Raw genomic sequence first — 17421 nt, 5'->3', positions numbered from 1 at the left:
GCCAGGACTTAACGCACAACGGACCTAATGAGCGTCTTAGTGTGGAAACTGAGTCCACCGACCATACCATATCAAGCACTTTTTTTAATAAAATTCCTAAACTTATTAAGGGAATGCATAAATATATATCTATTTGTTTCTGTACTAATACAGAATCCAATGCGTATGGGTGAACCCCCTCATCTCTTTTTTTGCTATATGTATAATGAGTAACATTTTTAATATCGCGTGTATAGATGACGTGTTCCAAACCCGATTTTCATTATTAAAGAAATCAAGTGCTGCATTGCCACATAATAAAAACATAATATATATACACAAAATAATTTCTTGTACTTTTGTATTAACTGTAACTTACACTGTGGTGTACTGATTGTGATAAATATATCATTATTATAAATGGAATAATAAATAAAAATCAGTAAGAGGCTTTGAAGTTGAAAATAAGGGTTACATCCGAATCCAAACTTATAAATATACAATTGGCAAAGTAAATAAATAAAGTCTACATGACGAAAATCCGTCGAAAACATTCAACAAATACTTCGCGCACGTATTGTTACCTTCGTTACTAAAGAAACTACAATTTGAATTTATATAAGTACAAACGAACCAAGCTGACACCCTAGGGGAGGCCGTCAATGAGAGTGCACAGAGCTTTGTAAGTCTGTCAAATATGTGTCTTTTGCGATATGATTTTGTTTTATTTATTTATTAACACGTGTTGCATTAAGAGACAAACGGATTATGACGCATCATGTCGGGGCTTGATACATATTGGCCTAGTAATGCTGTTGACCAATCAGAAATTGTTTTCGTTTTACTTAAGAAAGTAAATTAAAAGATTAGGTGGTCTTAGCACTTACAAGCGATCTCTTGCAGACAACTTAAGGAAAAAAAGATTTGTAGAACTAATCTGGCGTTAATTGTACTTGATTATGTAGGAATATTGTATATTATTATATTTTTTTATATATTTATAACTTTACTAAAACAAGCTTATCTTAAGGTGCATTTTATTCTAGATTTTTTGCCAATTAAACAGACTTCATGTAAAGACCGCCGCCACTGCTATGGGGAACCAGCTGCCCACTGAAGTATTTCCGAACCAATTCGACTTAGGGTCCTTTAAGAAAAGAGCGTACCAATTCTTTAAAGGCCGGCAACGCACTCGCGAGCCCTCTGGAGTGTCCATGGGCGGCGGTATCACTTAACATCAGTTAACCCTACTGCCCGTTTACCCCCTGTTCTATAAAAAAAAGACATTGGCCGTTATAGAACCAACGACGCTGCCCGCTTATATATTTTGTACAAGGATTTTTTGGTTCAATAACCACACTTTCTTCGTATGTCAATGTGAACGCCCGCAGCACATATATAATATTCTAAACACGTGGCTCCACGTTAAAGCAAACGCAGAAATTTGTCACATGAGCGATGGCTCACCTACGTGTTTCGCCGACCAAATCCCAAATATAATCCTCCTCTACGAATAAAACACACCTTTATCGCTTTAAGGAGAATGGCTTAAATCCTGCGTCGCCTTCGGGGATTTCACATTCAACACCGCTCAACAATTACCGTCCGTTTTATGTCTTATCATTGTAATCAAAAAGACCATTTTACATCGTCACATCGCTGGGACTGTATGATTTCATGCAGTAAAGGTTGACAAATAGGTTTGACGTGGGCATTTTCACTTTTTATTAAAACTAAACAGATAGGAATGAAAAATTAATGACCTCATTTCCTAGCCTCTTTTAAGCAAACGTGGCATATATATATATATTATATATGTAGTATGAATTTAAAGTTAAAGTGAAAGTCAAATCATTATTGCATCCCTTATGTTCATACTTTACAGGTACACTAGTTAAAATACAATAAGGACCTTGGTTAGTCACAGTAATGTTGTGAGAGGGCATGCTTTATTATACTTAATTTTATTCTTATACATTATTTATTTATTTATTATATTTGCTGCCCGCGCAACGGGAAGCGTAAGCAAATATAATAAATAACGCGTTCAACTTATATAAGAAATTAAAATCTATAAGTAAAATACTCTTGTGACGGTGTAAAGTTTTAGTTTATTTTAATTTATTAACACACATTTTAGTTAGTAAGTACAACCTAGACTAATTTTAGTACCAGGAGGCTAAGCATAGATTAAGCAATTTGAGCAAATTGTAAAAATCCAAAGAGAAATTGAACTATACCGATTATTAAATTAATTATTTCTTTAATCCTTAGAATCACCCAGAGTGACGCAGTACAGTTTTAGTTTATATAATTGACTTAATAAAATGTAAGACCGAAAACATCGCGGAAGTATTTACAGCGCGAACAAATAATCTTAGTGGGCTTAGAAAAAAGAAAATCACGCTCAAGTATAAACTTGTCAGAGCGAGCTCTCAGAATAAGAAAACAAAAGATAAATCTGTCAGGCCTCGGCGAAACAGGCGAAAGGTCCCGTCCACAGTCGTAATTCAATCGTAGTCGCACAATTTCACTGACGATTTATTCGGCATAACCGTAGTTGTCAAATGCTAACGTCGGCGTATCGGAGGAATAAATGATAGACATAAAAGAGCTAGAGACAACGGTGTGCCTCTGTATTGTGATCACGTAGAGACGCGAGACTGAGCGGAGACGCAATCTTCGAGCAAAGAATTACATTTATCCAAGAACGGGGAAATCACTAGTAATTCAATGCATGGGGCGATGAGACACATGCAAATATTTGATAAGTCTTGGTTGTTGCGGAAAAACTCGTAGTTTATGCGACATCACAATTTGTAGCGAACTTATGCTTTTTCGCTATGTCAACATAATATATGTGCGAAAGTAACAAAATGAATTTGGTTCGTTTTGTCACAGCGTCTTGAAGGAAAAAGTATCGATTCCTTATGATATATTATACAACTAATATTACTAACGGGACTTTTTAATTGACTAGATTAAATTGTTGCCTTCATCTCAATAAAGACTACCACAACGTCAATTTCGACATAAATTATTCAATAACCTTTGCTAAACAAATCTATTAAAGCCCGCAGAATAGATTAAATATCAAAGAGTACGTTTCGAATAATTGTCGGCTTACAAATTGAAATTCGAGAATAACATAGTTAACTCTGGAAGCCTTATCGAAAGATTTACTGATACAAATTCCATTAATATTTTTACAACTAAACGCGATAAAACGATTTTTTATATTTTAAGAAAAACATTTTATTTCGTTAGTCTATGTTTGTATATAATGTTAAGCTGTGTGCAATAACTTGCAAGTCGCAAAGGAACACAAATCATATCGGCAAGATAATCGTTTCTAGCGACATACCGACTCCTAGTCCCAAAGGCGCAATCAGCCACAAGGCCAAATAAACAGAGCGATCAACAAAATCATTGCGAATCATCCGGACTTAGATCCAAAAATCCGTCGAGTGTTTGTTTTTGATTTTTGTCTAACGAGACAATGGGGAAATGATGAGCGCCGCGCCGTACGTCGCCTTTGGGACTTCACCCCATTCCGACACAGCCACCCTCATCAGTGGAGATTTAGTGGACTTTAAACCTTCAGCCGATCAAATAAAACCTAAATCCACTCCACGTGCTTAAGGATTTACAGTATTCCGTTACTCGGATGGTCACATATGGCGTCAAACGGGCTACGGCAAGCGACGGTGCCACTCGAGGGAGATTGGCCTACCAGAGGGGACAGTATATTACAATGAAAAAGAACTTTGAAGTTTTCAAACGTGGGTCAGGGTTTATTGTTTTTGGATGACGGTTGACTAATTTTAATGAGTCGAATGAGAAGCTCATTAAAAGTTGCCCGTCTAAATATTGCTGTGGCTTTCATGACCCTGAATTGTTATGACTTCTGACTTGGACGGGAAATTGACCTTTCCCTTTTTCCTTATTTTTACGTAAAAAGGCTCACTTATTATATAATACAACGCTTACAATATCAAGGGCCGGATTACGTTACCGAAAGCTGGATTGATCCAATCAGGTACCGTTAATTAGATATTATTTGCCTTTGTACATCGCAGATCAAACAAGAATTGTACTCGGTGATTTATTTAACATCCTCCGTATTGATTCATGCATAACGCTCTTATTTGGAGGAAGTTCTCTGGGAAACGGGGTCAACTGTTCATGTCATGTATCTGTTTGTTTAGCTTCGTAAATAAGCGTCTCGTTGAAAACACAGAACTTAGAGTTGTTTGGATCTTCGGAAGTTTTAATGGATTTTAAGTGCGGTTAACGGAATGTTTATATCGTGTCTTCATTTACTCTGTTTATAGTCCGGGAGGTAGCGTTGCAAATGCAAAAGTCATAGTAAGCCGGCTGATATTAACACCGATAGTTGATCTTATATGACTAATAAGTAAACCGACCGTCAGCTGCTCAAGTAGCGGTGGGTGCGGGTGTAGGAGGCTGCGAAAGAGGTAAAAAAAATAAAAAAATAAAGTAATAGTACGCTGGCTGAAACTTGTTCCATGAATAGTTGATGTCATACTGAGCAAAAAAAAAATCATCAGCTGCATCGTGGAGGGGGGATTATGCGTCAGCTGCCCGCATGCACTTGTGAAAAAAAACGTTAAAAAAAAAAAGTTATAATACGCCGAATGAAATTTAACTCCGTGATTCTACAAAAAATATAGAGTACGAAAACAACAATCAGCTGTTTATGTAGCGGTGGAAAGACCGTCAGCTGACCCAGTAAAGATTTAAAATTTTGGAGCAATGCTGTCAGGCTGTTCGCTTTCAAACACATATTTTGCGATACATTCTGGCCTTGCTTGAACCCATAGCACGACCTTCGGGCTACCTAAACCTCTCCCCCTAAAATTTCAAAGCAGCACCCGTCGAACGAACGGACCTTGGGAACCGATTTGTGCTCTGCGTTGCCAGGTTTCCATGCCCTCACAGGCTGTGATTTTAATCCCGCATTTTACAGGAAAGAAAAAAAAAGCCTTTACAATTGTTGCGAAAATCACAGGCATATATGCAAGCGTTGGGGAATATCGCAACTATTCCGGGTCGTGAATTAGACAAGGTCTTCATAACGATTAAAGAATTAGTTTGTCGCTTGTACGGGTTTAAATCGATAAACGATGTCAACGCTACACGCGTTGCTACTTTCGCGAAAAATTATCAAATCAATGAGAAAAACGGCGTGCTCAAGTGGAAAAGCCGTATCGACGGGGCGATCTTCCCACCATGTAAATCCGAGCCACGCCAGCATTTACTGCGCACGTCATACATAGCGCACCTTTGGAGCCATGCTCACCTTCAAGATCCATCTCAATTATCTCCCACGGACTGGGGAAGGGAAGAAAACGACGACAAATATGTCTTCAAATGGTTCGAAGGAGATCAAGTACCCCTATCAGTCACCAGTATAACGGATAGCAGCGACAATATTGGCGGTATGGAATTTTTGTCGGTGACACTTTCTTTGAGCTTTCTAGTAGCCTAATTTTGATAATTTACATGGTCATTTACAGATGACGGTGAAGAGAATCGAGGCCAAGAACTCGATCAAGACGAAGAGAACGATTTCCTCCAGGACAGTTCGGCCGATGATTCGTCAGACAACGATGATGATAGCGATACCATCGACAACGAATAACTTTTGCGATCTTTTTATTTCTATGTTTCGATTTTGTTTATATCACCCTTCATTTTATTTTGCGTTCATTTAATTTTACACTCGATTTTATTTCATCTCGTGCATTTTGTTACGAATAAAACGAGACAAAAATTTATCGAGAAAGATTCTGTGCATTTCTAGAATAATCTTTACCTTTACTGCGTCAGCTGACAGTCTTTCCACCGCTATACACGCAGCTGATTGTTATTTTCGTACTTTGAATTATTTAAACGATCACGTAGTCCAATTTCATCCGGCGTACTATGACTTTATTTCACGTGATTTTATTACAAGTTCATGCGAGCAGCTGACGCATAATCCCCCCTTCACGATGCAGCTGACGATTTTTTTTTTGCTCAGTATGACATCAACTATTTACGGAAAAAGTTTCAGGCAGCGTACTATTACTTAATTTTTTTATTTTTTTTACTTCTTTCGCAACCTCCCAATTCCACACCCACCGCAGGTGCGCCAGCTGACGCTTGATTCAGTTATAAGTATTTCGAGATAAATAGTGAAAGAAGGAAAATAGTCGGCGTAAAATCACTGCCGAAAATGCAACGCTACCTCCCGGACTATTACTTATCTAATTTAAATAAACGCATAATCACGTTGATTCTCGACGGTAAAGTAAATGAGATGGGATTTATGGCTAGTTGTACTTAAGTGATTTTAATCAGTTTCCAGCCCACCTACGAAACTGTTGCATCCAATCTGATCTAACGTCTTCTAATGAGACATGGATGGCTTGTAATTAAGTCCGCGATATTTTATCGTTATTTCTTTCAAACGCCACTAGCACGAACAGGAATTTTGTTTCGCTAGTTTATATCCAAATTTATTTTAAGATCTTTTTGAAGTTTAGTCGCTTTGATTCCAGTTAAGATAAAACTTCCGACGTTATCTGCATCTGTACGGACATTCGTTATATGAAATGCTATTTTGAGCTGACTCGTTGAATTAAAATACTTCGCAGCGGAAATGTGTTGACATAATTATGTATTTCAAAATTGGGGTAAATGTTATAAATAACGTTTTATGATGGCCGGAAAAATAGGAGAAATAATAAATTACATTATTATGAACACGAATAAACCTTTGGTCTCTGAATTTTGATACGGTTAATACGTTCAAATTGTTGATAATTAATATTCATCAGAGACGTTTGAAGAATCGATGAGTACATTGGTGTAATTGAACGAGACCGGCCGAATGCGTACATAATTCAAATTAAAGGAGAACTATCGAATTGCACAGTAACAGTGGACCGGAGGTAAATAATTGAAGTAATTGTTTGGGTCAGATCGGGTCAATTAATCATCGGATGCGGCCACATTACCAATTTATGTCCCGAAATACGGTACCATGCTGATTTTGTTCTATGTATCGGACACGTAGCGGAATTATTGACGCTTCTATCGAGGCATTCATGGCCTAGTGCGTTTCATTGAATCTTTCATTCCGCTCGACAAAAGTCAATTCACTTTTGTTTTGACATACAAATAGTTTACCCGTAAAACAAAGTTTATAAAAAAATTACATCCATAGAAACTTTATTATAAATAAAACATTTTATAGGATTTGTTATGTTGGTACTTTTTATTGTATATAATATTTAATATTGCTCTATTAATATGAACATTTTAACTAATCAAACTAGAGCTCTTATCTCCTACACTGTTCAGGTTAAACACGATAAACAAATGCACTTAAGTCATTAAGACAAGGACACGACTAATTTAAACAAAGGACGAGACATAAATCGAGAATTTATCTTTCAATCGAACCGAGAATTGAATCCAAAACTCATAAAAATACGATACCAGGACCACCATAAAATCATAGATTCATCCCACAGGCTCTTAAGTGTTAATATTATAACATGGATTCATGTAAACTCAGCTTTGGTGGCGATAAAACTCTGATAGTGCTAACGAAAAATAAAATTACATAACCACTTTAACGTGAGCTGTCAGGACGTGTGACGGTGGAGGAAATGTAACCAATAAAGGAGATCTATATAAAATAGATGATGCGCCGTGTAGGCGGCAAAGTGGCACTTTAGCGATCTCTTATTTTTACTTTCGGGAATTTATTCTTGGACTATATTGACACAGTTTTAGAGGAATATTTCTATTTCATTTCATGTACGAAATAGAGCAAGTCAAATGTTACAATGTTTCTATACAACGAACAAAGTGACTGTTCATTTTCCCAACAATGGCGTCGTCTACTGTAGCATGTGATAAGTTAAAACAAATGACATAATTCAGGTCAAGCGCTACTGCGCATTAACAGCTTCACTAAACAAATTTATTTGTAGGCTCATTATTAAAGAAAAAAAATCTATTATGAGGCATATAGTTAGGATATTATTGGATTTTCTTGTGTAACGTTTCCAAGGGATATTGACCGCGAGCTTCCAAAATATCTGAGTAAATAAACCATTTAGTAAATTTTCAATTTAAATATCAAAGAAATCAAATTTATGTGCAAGTTAGAAATGTGGGCGTTAAACTACAAAGACCACTAAACGATTCATATCCGCACACACATATACAAAATGAGTACTACAAAGAGAGATGTAAATTATAGTAAGACATAATGCACCCAATGCCTGGCTATTCACTCGATGTAAACATGTGCTCGTCTATTTTTAAAATAGAGACATAAAGATAACTTTACAACTTTCCTCTCGAAGTATACTTTATTGTTTTGAGCGACAAAAGTTTTTTACAACACTTTTAGATGCGCTCGTTCGATTTACGAGTTTGTTAACTGACTGAAAAATAGATGCAATAAATTTGAATAGTAAAACTAGTCGATTTTATTGATTAGATTTTTAATAAGAATCTAGATTATTTTTAATAAAGGTGTGGATAATACTGAGAAAAAGAACAAGTACGATGTACCTATATGTTACAAGATTCTAACCCCCCAATAGCACTTTTAATTCAAGTAGTTTTGTGAAAATCAAATTATCGACTATTGACTTTTGACGGAAATCTAAATTTATTTCGACACTAAACTGTTCTTCCTATTGTCTCTGGTTTACGTAAATATCGCATTTTAATAAAACTTAAAGGATTTAATATTTTTTTACATAACTTGCTAGTTATAAGCTTGCTGTAAGCACTCGCACTCGAATCGTGTTGTTATTTAAATATTATATTAAATTTACGTTTATATCCGTTAAAAAAAATTTAAGCTTGTCAACCTATAAAAATCAGAACACAACATTCACAACTCACAAACACACAATTTAAGTGCTGTCATACAGATTATAAAAATCTGTATATTTTAACATCCCACTTTTCCCGTGGAATCAATCAAAGTAAAGCCAAGGCACTCATAAAAGGCAGGTGACATCATCCCCGAACAGCCGAGGGAGACATTAGTACTCATACAACCATTTTTATTGTGCCGATGACAGATTTAGACGGTTTGATTGATGGCGCTCTAATGCGTAATTGTCGACATGTGGGTAATACAATTCTGTTTTGATCAGAAATAACTTCAATATTCGTGTTTATTTGTTGATTTCTAAGTCTAAAAGTTCAAAAAAAGAAGGCGTTTATAAGAATAGTAAGTTAGTACTCCTACTTTTCTTATTTAAATCAGTATGTACAGGAAAAAGCTTTCCTTTAAAAAGCCATTTTAATTAAGACTTTAGCGATATCTTCGTTAAGGGTTCAGGTAACAAATTATATAGGTTTAACTGTAGCTCAACATAACCAGGAACTAAAAGAGGCCTTACTAAGTATCTTGGCATAACTCTGAGTTTCCAAACACACACAGCGCACACTTACAACTCACAGCTACACTCTCAAATACGCACATACATTCACATACTCACACATACACGCATACTTAATGTCATATACGACTTGTGTTTGATTGGTTGTAACACTAGATCCACTTTTTCTAAAAGAAAAACTATTTTAAACATTTACCATGTACCAAAGGCTAATTGTTATCTAGTTACCCACAACACAGGGACTCCCTAGTGTGTGGGGTGATGAATTTTGTCAAAACCTATTTCTGTCATGAATAAAGTTTTTATTAATTTATCATTTATTATTATTAAAAATCAAATTTAAATACTTAGGAATATAGTACGTAAAAAGAGCTTATTGATAACAATTCTAAATTCAAAACAGCATCGGCACAAAGCTCTCAAACAATTCCTTTTAATAAGATAACAATAAAACAGTACGGCGGAGTGAAATTGTTTAATCGCCTTACCTGACCGAGCCGAGCGACGCAGAAGAACGGAAAACTACAAATAAGTACCGTGAGCATTCTTTAATAACTGTCTAATAGGTTTCTGTCCTTTACTTAAATACTTTAACGACGTAAACTGAAGTACCATCGACCTACATTTAATACAATTCCATATCCAGAAAGCAATTAATAACATAGCAAGATATTATTACTACATGATTAATATGAACAGATCAGGTCATATCCCTCAAATTCGAAAAAAAAACACATTTTTTTTATAAGCATACGGGCAGGACTGCAGTGTTGGCCTAGAGGCTTTAGCGTGCGACTCAGCCCTGAGGTCGTAGGTTCAATCCCCGGCTGTACACCAATCGACTTTCTTTCTACGTGCGCATTTAGCATTCGATCGAACGGTGAAGGAAAAGATCGTGAGGAAACCGGCTTTAGACTCAAAAAGTCGACGGCGTGGTTCAGGCACGGTTGGCCTTTTAAGAATTGGCACGCTCTTTTCTTGAAGGACCCTAACTCGAATTGGTTCGGAAATACATCGGTAGGCAGCTGATTCCACATAGTGGTGTTGCGCGGCAAAAACTGCCTTAAGAACATAGCTTAGTTGGTAATTCGATACGATATTGAATAGTATCAGGACTGACTACGATGTTGTTATGTACTCCTCAAGAAACTAGGTACATCCACTTTACCTACTAAAACCAATGTCTTGCCAGAAACCCAGGTAATTGACAGGCGTAGTATAAACAAACTGTGCTACCATGAATTTTATATATTTTTTTAGTCATTAGTTAAAATATTTTTAGTGTCCAAAAAGTAGGATTCCGTCATACGAAGAATAACGAATGAAATTTTAATCACCACTCGCGATAACCCATCAATACACGATTGGCAAAATAGCAGACTAGAAAATAGAACAGAAACTGACATCACGTCAGCCTTCATAAAATATTTTTCAATACCGAGGGAAATTGGTCAAAAATGACTTCGAACAAGATTATCTTTTGCTGCCCGTAACGTACATGGGAAACACTACCGTATTCCGTATGATCGTCGGTCGATGTTTGCTTGCGTGTATTTAAATCTTTAATTTTCTTCCTCCTGTTCTTGTCTGGGAGCGTTATTTATTGAGACCTTATTACCACGGCTTATAGACATTTTTTAAATATTTATTCAAAGTTCGCGTCTTCGTTAATATTGCCTTTTGCGTCGCTAATTTAGTGGTTTCACATTACAATATAAGTTTTAATTGGAAATTTTAAAAGCAAATTTACATGGAAAAAATATTAATTAAAAAATTTTAATAAAATAATATTAAATATAAAAACTATTAATTTATTGGAATTCAGATATCATTTCGAAAGAGCACTTACTATGATTATATGATGAATATAGACGATTTAGACGACCTTAAGACGATTTTAATTCATCGACGATCGACGTTCATCGTCCGTCCAGTTACGCTCATTGTCCCGTTACGCTTATTGTACGCTTGCGCCGCATCTATATCTCTTCCATTCGATTGTCCTATGCGATTCACTCCTTATTTGTATCCATTAAAAATTGTGACAATTCAACAAAAATGATTCAATTTTATTATTAATATATGCATAAATGTTTTGTTACGACGTTGTCACGTTAAACTATCGTTCGTTAACCGACCTAACAGACAACTATTTTTTTAACAATATTTTTAACATAAATAGTATCGTATCTAAAGTCACCTTCCCCAGCAGACCCATTTCTGCATTTGTCGGAGCCGATTTGTTAATCGTAAATAAAAAGGAAGATATGTTAGGAATTTAATGAATGTAATTGTCATTAAAATATTAAGTGTCGAATATTAATACAACTTATAAGTTTAATTTATTAATTTACAATTCGTCATTTGAGATTTCAATAAATTATTTTCCATAAAATATAAAAATATTGCATAAATTCTCTTTAGCAAATTTTAATTTTAAAAACATAATTTCTATAAGGTAATTCGTCCTTCTCACTCCCTCTCAATCGCTCCCTCCATTTTCTTCGACAAAAACGCTGCACAGCTTCGTGACGTTTTATCCGTAAAAATATTACCCTCATGCGCCTAAAGAAGTTTTCACTTCAAAAAATTCTAGTTGGAAACAATTATTATTTTGTAGGAAATCGAAGCCTGTTCCGATTGACGACCAGTAAACCACGATGCTAGGATATCATTAATCAAAAAGGTCTTTAGTATCTAAACAAACTTTTAAAAGACAAAAGGATTACGACCTTTATCCCTTCCTATTTTGGTCATCAGAAAGAACTAATAATAAAACATGAACAAAGAGTTCTATTAATGACATGATATATCACGTTGGCTCAGAAAAATGATGTCCGTTCTTAACTCTTGTTTTAATACTTTCTTGAGTTTTAAAGACACTAAAGTTTAGTTTAAAATATACTATGGCCTGCAGTTCGTAAAAAGCGTAGTTAATATAATAGATACGACTATATATAGTCACGCCCTTGCCAGCCCTCTGGCATTGTCTATAGGAAAAAAAATAATATTGATCTCTGATTATTGATAAGATTGATGTGTGGATTCAAACATTTGTTTGCGAATTTAAGGGATCTAACCAACTTGTTGATATGAACAATTTTATAATTGTTTTCTGGATTATGTGACAATATATATGTAGTATGTAAAGATTAACCACTAACCTATCAGCATTATACATTACGTCTTATGTCTCAAGAACGGAAACTCGGCTACATACTTTAATACCCATTCTCAATCACCGATTAAAGCATTTATTTATACGCTTGCGACCTAAGCCACGGGTAACAATAATAGTTAGTGTGGTGAAGTAACAACGAAACATGATTTTAAATTCAGGTAGGATTTACGTTTCCTTCAGTCTCGTCAAGGTCTAAAACTAAGGTCACAAAAATCTGTTTTCGACATTAGAAGTATTTCTCTCGAGAGACAGTAAGCTCAAAGACAAGATTACAAAGTTTTTCCATCTAAAACTTGCACTATAAATCGTTTGGGGAGGGTCCTATCAAGAATGGTTCTCGTTGACAATTTACAGTAGCTTCTAAGATTTGACTCTAGTTTTATCATGTACAATGTACTAATTCTACTACTACTATTGATAAATAGAAGCACTAAAAGAAGTCTGAATTTAAAATATTTACCATTTATTTCAATTAAAATTTATATGCGATTGACATAATTTTATATTAATTTTTCCCCTCATTGATTAATGATATACAATTTATGAGATTAAAGCTAAACAAATAAATTTGTGAATGTAACTTTTTGCTATTTTAAAGCTCCAAATACAAAATAAACGCGCACAAAAACATATACATTTATCCAGTATCTAACGAACTTTAACTAAATTAGCACGTGCAGTGCAGTGAATTTATCTACTCGTCTTATAAGCGTAACTTTTATACACCATACCCAAGTTAACGACAAGGATAAACAGTGGCCCCTTTCAGGCAACTTTAATAATTAAGCGAGTGCAATTTGGTCGCCAAATAAGGTTGCAATTTGCCTGAAACCGCAGACGCCTCCAACCGCTCTGTGAAACGCGATAAATCGATTTTCCAACAACTGTAGAATCGATACTCACTCATAATATGGAATACCGAAAGGTACACTTGTTTTAATTGTAATATTGACTTAATAAATAAGCGTATAAAAACCAAATTTATATATAAAACATCTAGATGTTTTATATATAAATTTAAATTAAATTAAAATAAAATAATATTAATAATAATAATAATTTAATTTAATTTAAATTAAACATAATTATACCTACGTAGAATTTTATAAAAAAAAATAAATCAGTGGCGCTACAACCTTTTTAGGTATGGCCTCAGATTTATCTATATGTTTCATTATCATTTGTCAATTTAATAGGCAACTTAGGCTTTTTGGGTCTAAGGCAAGCCGGTTTCCTCACGGTGTTTTCCTTCATCGTTCGAGCAAATGTTAAACAGAAATTCTATTGGTACACTGGATCGAACCGAACCTACGGCCAACACTCAAAAGCAGATGCGGTATGGCTAGAATTAGAAAAAATCAAAAGCGTATGTCCAAATATGAATGTATATAAAGTGACTTTCCTCACCTCTGCATAATTATACTCCCACATATTTTGTATAAATGTAGTTTAACTATCAGAGAAACTAAAGTACTTCGATTGCAATGCATTAAAGTTTACAAACAGAAATATCTTCCGAGGAAATTTGACGGCATAATCAAATTGGCGAGTATTCGGCAAGCCCGATGACGCAGCGAACTATTTAAGTTTCCCCTTTCATTAAACGACAGATTTTCTTGATTAAAATCTTGCGGGAGTTGCCTCAAAAGGTTTTCGCTATGTTATCTCGAATCTGGATACTCTTAGTATGTCTAGACTTGATAACTAAAATAAGGATTTCATCCGCATCAGTGCTTAATAAATAAATACTGATCTTGACTAATCTAAAGAATTACTATTAAATTTGACCAATTTAAAATTCGTAGGGAAACGGAAGAAATGAGAAATTATTCACTAATACCTAACATAGCCAGTTATATTAACTTACGCTTCAACACAGCGATAGTTAAGTTTTTGTATTTTTCTTTGACTAAGACTAAAACCAACAAAATTATAACTTCTCATAAAAGAGTAATAGATTTATTCAAAGGTCAGATAAGGGTACGAAAGATGGGCGCATTAATGGCCAAAATTGACCGAAATCGCCCACTGCCCGGGCGTATTTTACATATTCTACCTAACGCTAAATTATCGTGAATTTTCCCGCGTTATGAAGAACATATTTTTCAAAAGTAGGTTATGAAAAACGATTTTTACCTTAGATAGGGGGCAATTACGTGTAATATATCACCGCTTTTTGAGCTAGTGCCATATTCGTTTTTATAGAACAGATAGAAACAGACAATATTTGTGTTATTACAAAAACAGAGAGTTGCTGCAAATTTAATCTCAGTGAAGTTGTTTTATAATGCTTTTATAAAAGATAATATGTTTCATAGATAATTTATTATCTTAAATACGTGCATAACTACATAACATGCGAATTATATTAATAATAAGAAGCTCCGAATTTACAATTAGAAAGAACATACTTTCGAGGTGAATTTGCAAATAACGATTGAGCTTTTGTGAAATAGTGTTAAGCAGACATCACAAAAGCACAGTGCTTTGGTAAAGCTCAATACCTTTGCCAGTCAGATCATCGCCTGACGTCGGTTAACTGAAATAAGACAATCAACAAATTACAATTAAGTTTAGACCTCAAAAGGATTACAAGCTTGTGACTATAAATTACAATTTTAAAACAAACTTAACATTTTTTTTCATCAAGTAAAGCATCAAGAGTTTGTTAAAGAAAAATTCCACAGGATTCCAAATCTTTTTGCAGACGAAGTGATGATTTAGAAGTTCGATTTTACTAAGGAGGCGAAAAACAAAAAGTGTCAATGTTCCTTCCTCATACATCGAATACGAAATCAGCACCGTTCTATTCTGGAGAGGAAACAAATGTGAATTTCGTTGAAATCAGCTGCAATCGAATGCAATGCTGAGACGGGGATACCATTACCAATACGCGTGAGGGAGATGGCATCAATGCGGACAGCTAGACGCGGGATGAATTGCAAATGTGTGTGTTAACGCAGCGTGAACTTTCATATTGACGGGATTTTTAATATAAAACCCCAAGATTAAATCTAAGATATTTTCCCTAATAAAGATCAAACATATAATGTTAGTGTCTGGACGTTATATAGAAAAAAATTACAGCATCAAATCTATTCGTTTGAAAGTACTCTGTGAGTTGTAAGGCCTAGTAATTAAGGGCGCCATTCTTAACCGTACCTTTTGAGTTGTCTCTCTATGTTTTTATACATTAACACTAGCTCAGTAAAGGAATATATTGTGATGCAATTGATCCTATATAGGGTGAGATTCATAGTCAAATCATAGCCAGAACTCGTTCGTTAATAAGCCAATATATATTTCTCATACGAGAATCAGACATAGACATAGACATTTATTACTAGCAAAAACACACACACACATAATAACAAAAAAATATATTATGAAACATATCAAAAAAAAAAAAATCCTTTCGGTTCGTTTCAAGTGTGTGCGCGTGTGTGCTGTGGTTGTAATTGGCCCTGGCTCAGCATAATGCTGAGGAGCAGACTGTTCCACAGCGCTGGTCATTCTGGCGCTGACTATCGCAACTTACTAAACTTCTAAAACTGATCGCCAGTAAAAGAAAACCTGAAACCAACACCTAGAAACAGTTGTGGCGCCACTTTTTATCAGCAGCTTGAATCATAATTAGATTGAGAAAAATATGACCCACAGAGAAAATTTCTCGGTAACACGATAATATTAAAAGAAAACTCATTAAACAATAATTAAGTTATAAAATCAATCACGGAATATTCAACGGATGTCCGAAGCGCTCAATGAATTTTTCATCCAGCTTTACGCCCGATAGTTTATCAAATGGTAAGAAACTGAAGTTAGTTAATTGACTTAACTAACTCGGACTGTTCCTACATAATTAAGCTACTTTCTTGGCATATTTTCAACGCCAACTTCATAGATAGAATTTCTAGATTAAAAAATGTTCAAGTAAAACAATGTTTAGAAGATATTTATGTACCTACTTAAATTTGCAATAATATATATAAGGTTTTTATGTAAAGAATAACCTTTACACGTATAATATATATTATTTCGTTAGTAATAAAAAGACTTACTTATATAACTATAACCGCAATCATCTCCATTCAATTGCGACTCACCTGTAAAAGAAAAATAATATTAGTGTGATAAAAATAAAACTTGTATTAATTATTAGGTGACTTATAACTAATATATATAACTCTCTAGTTTAATTATAATCTGTAATCGTATCTTTAATTGTAATCGTTGTCATTACAGCTAGTAAGTAGATTATAGAAACAGGCAGTTTTCAAACTTTTAGATAACGTGTATTGTATTTTCGTACAAACTCTTCATTCATAACGAGAAATCGTGACTTTTCAATATACAATATTGTTTACCATCTATTACAAAGGACACATGCATGACTATGTCTCACTCAGCAAAAAGTACCTTAAATTATTTCAATAAGGTCTATTATTGTATACCTAATAAACTAATCTATCTCAATCTCGTCTCTGCTCTAACAGTCACAAAACCACTTTGAACAGATAGAAACAAAGCTTAATATTGTTTGCATTATTTGTGGATTTGTGGATCTGTTAAAACGTGAGTGATACCATATGTTACCAGAGTTATTCGAAAAAGAACTTTGTGTACTTATAACAGAGTTCAAATGTCAATTTTACCAGATATACGCGATAGTTACGGCGCATTACATTTGAATCTTGAAACACTGTCTGCCAAAATATATAAAAGAAAATAGACTTCTAATACTTATTTTAAATCATCATTGCGTCTGAAATACACCAAGGTCTTAGAAAAATATAGCCTTCAATTTACGGTACTAAT

At 34.5% G+C, this 17421-nt stretch overlaps 1 protein-coding gene across 4 annotated transcripts in view; it reads right to left on the bottom strand.

Moving 5' to 3' along the window:
• LOC125057859 (teneurin-m) overlaps positions 1-17421 on the bottom strand; it is a 231422-nt gene that overhangs the window by 166818 nt on the left and 47183 nt on the right. For all 4 annotated transcript variants that reach the window (XM_047661780.1, XM_047661781.1, XM_047661784.1 and 1 more), the window contains exon 2: positions 16665-16709. In XM_047661780.1, the coding sequence (XP_047517736.1) occupies positions 16665-16709 (45 nt within the window). The remainder of the gene's footprint in view (positions 1-16664; positions 16710-17421) is intronic.

Source organism: Pieris napi, chromosome 17, assembly GCF_905475465.1.
Source record: "Pieris napi chromosome 17, ilPieNapi1.2, whole genome shotgun sequence".
Taxonomy (NCBI): Eukaryota; Metazoa; Arthropoda; class Insecta; order Lepidoptera; family Pieridae; genus Pieris; species Pieris napi.
The sequence above is the reverse complement of the archived record's forward strand: the minus strand, read 5'-3'. Positions and strand labels throughout refer to the sequence as shown.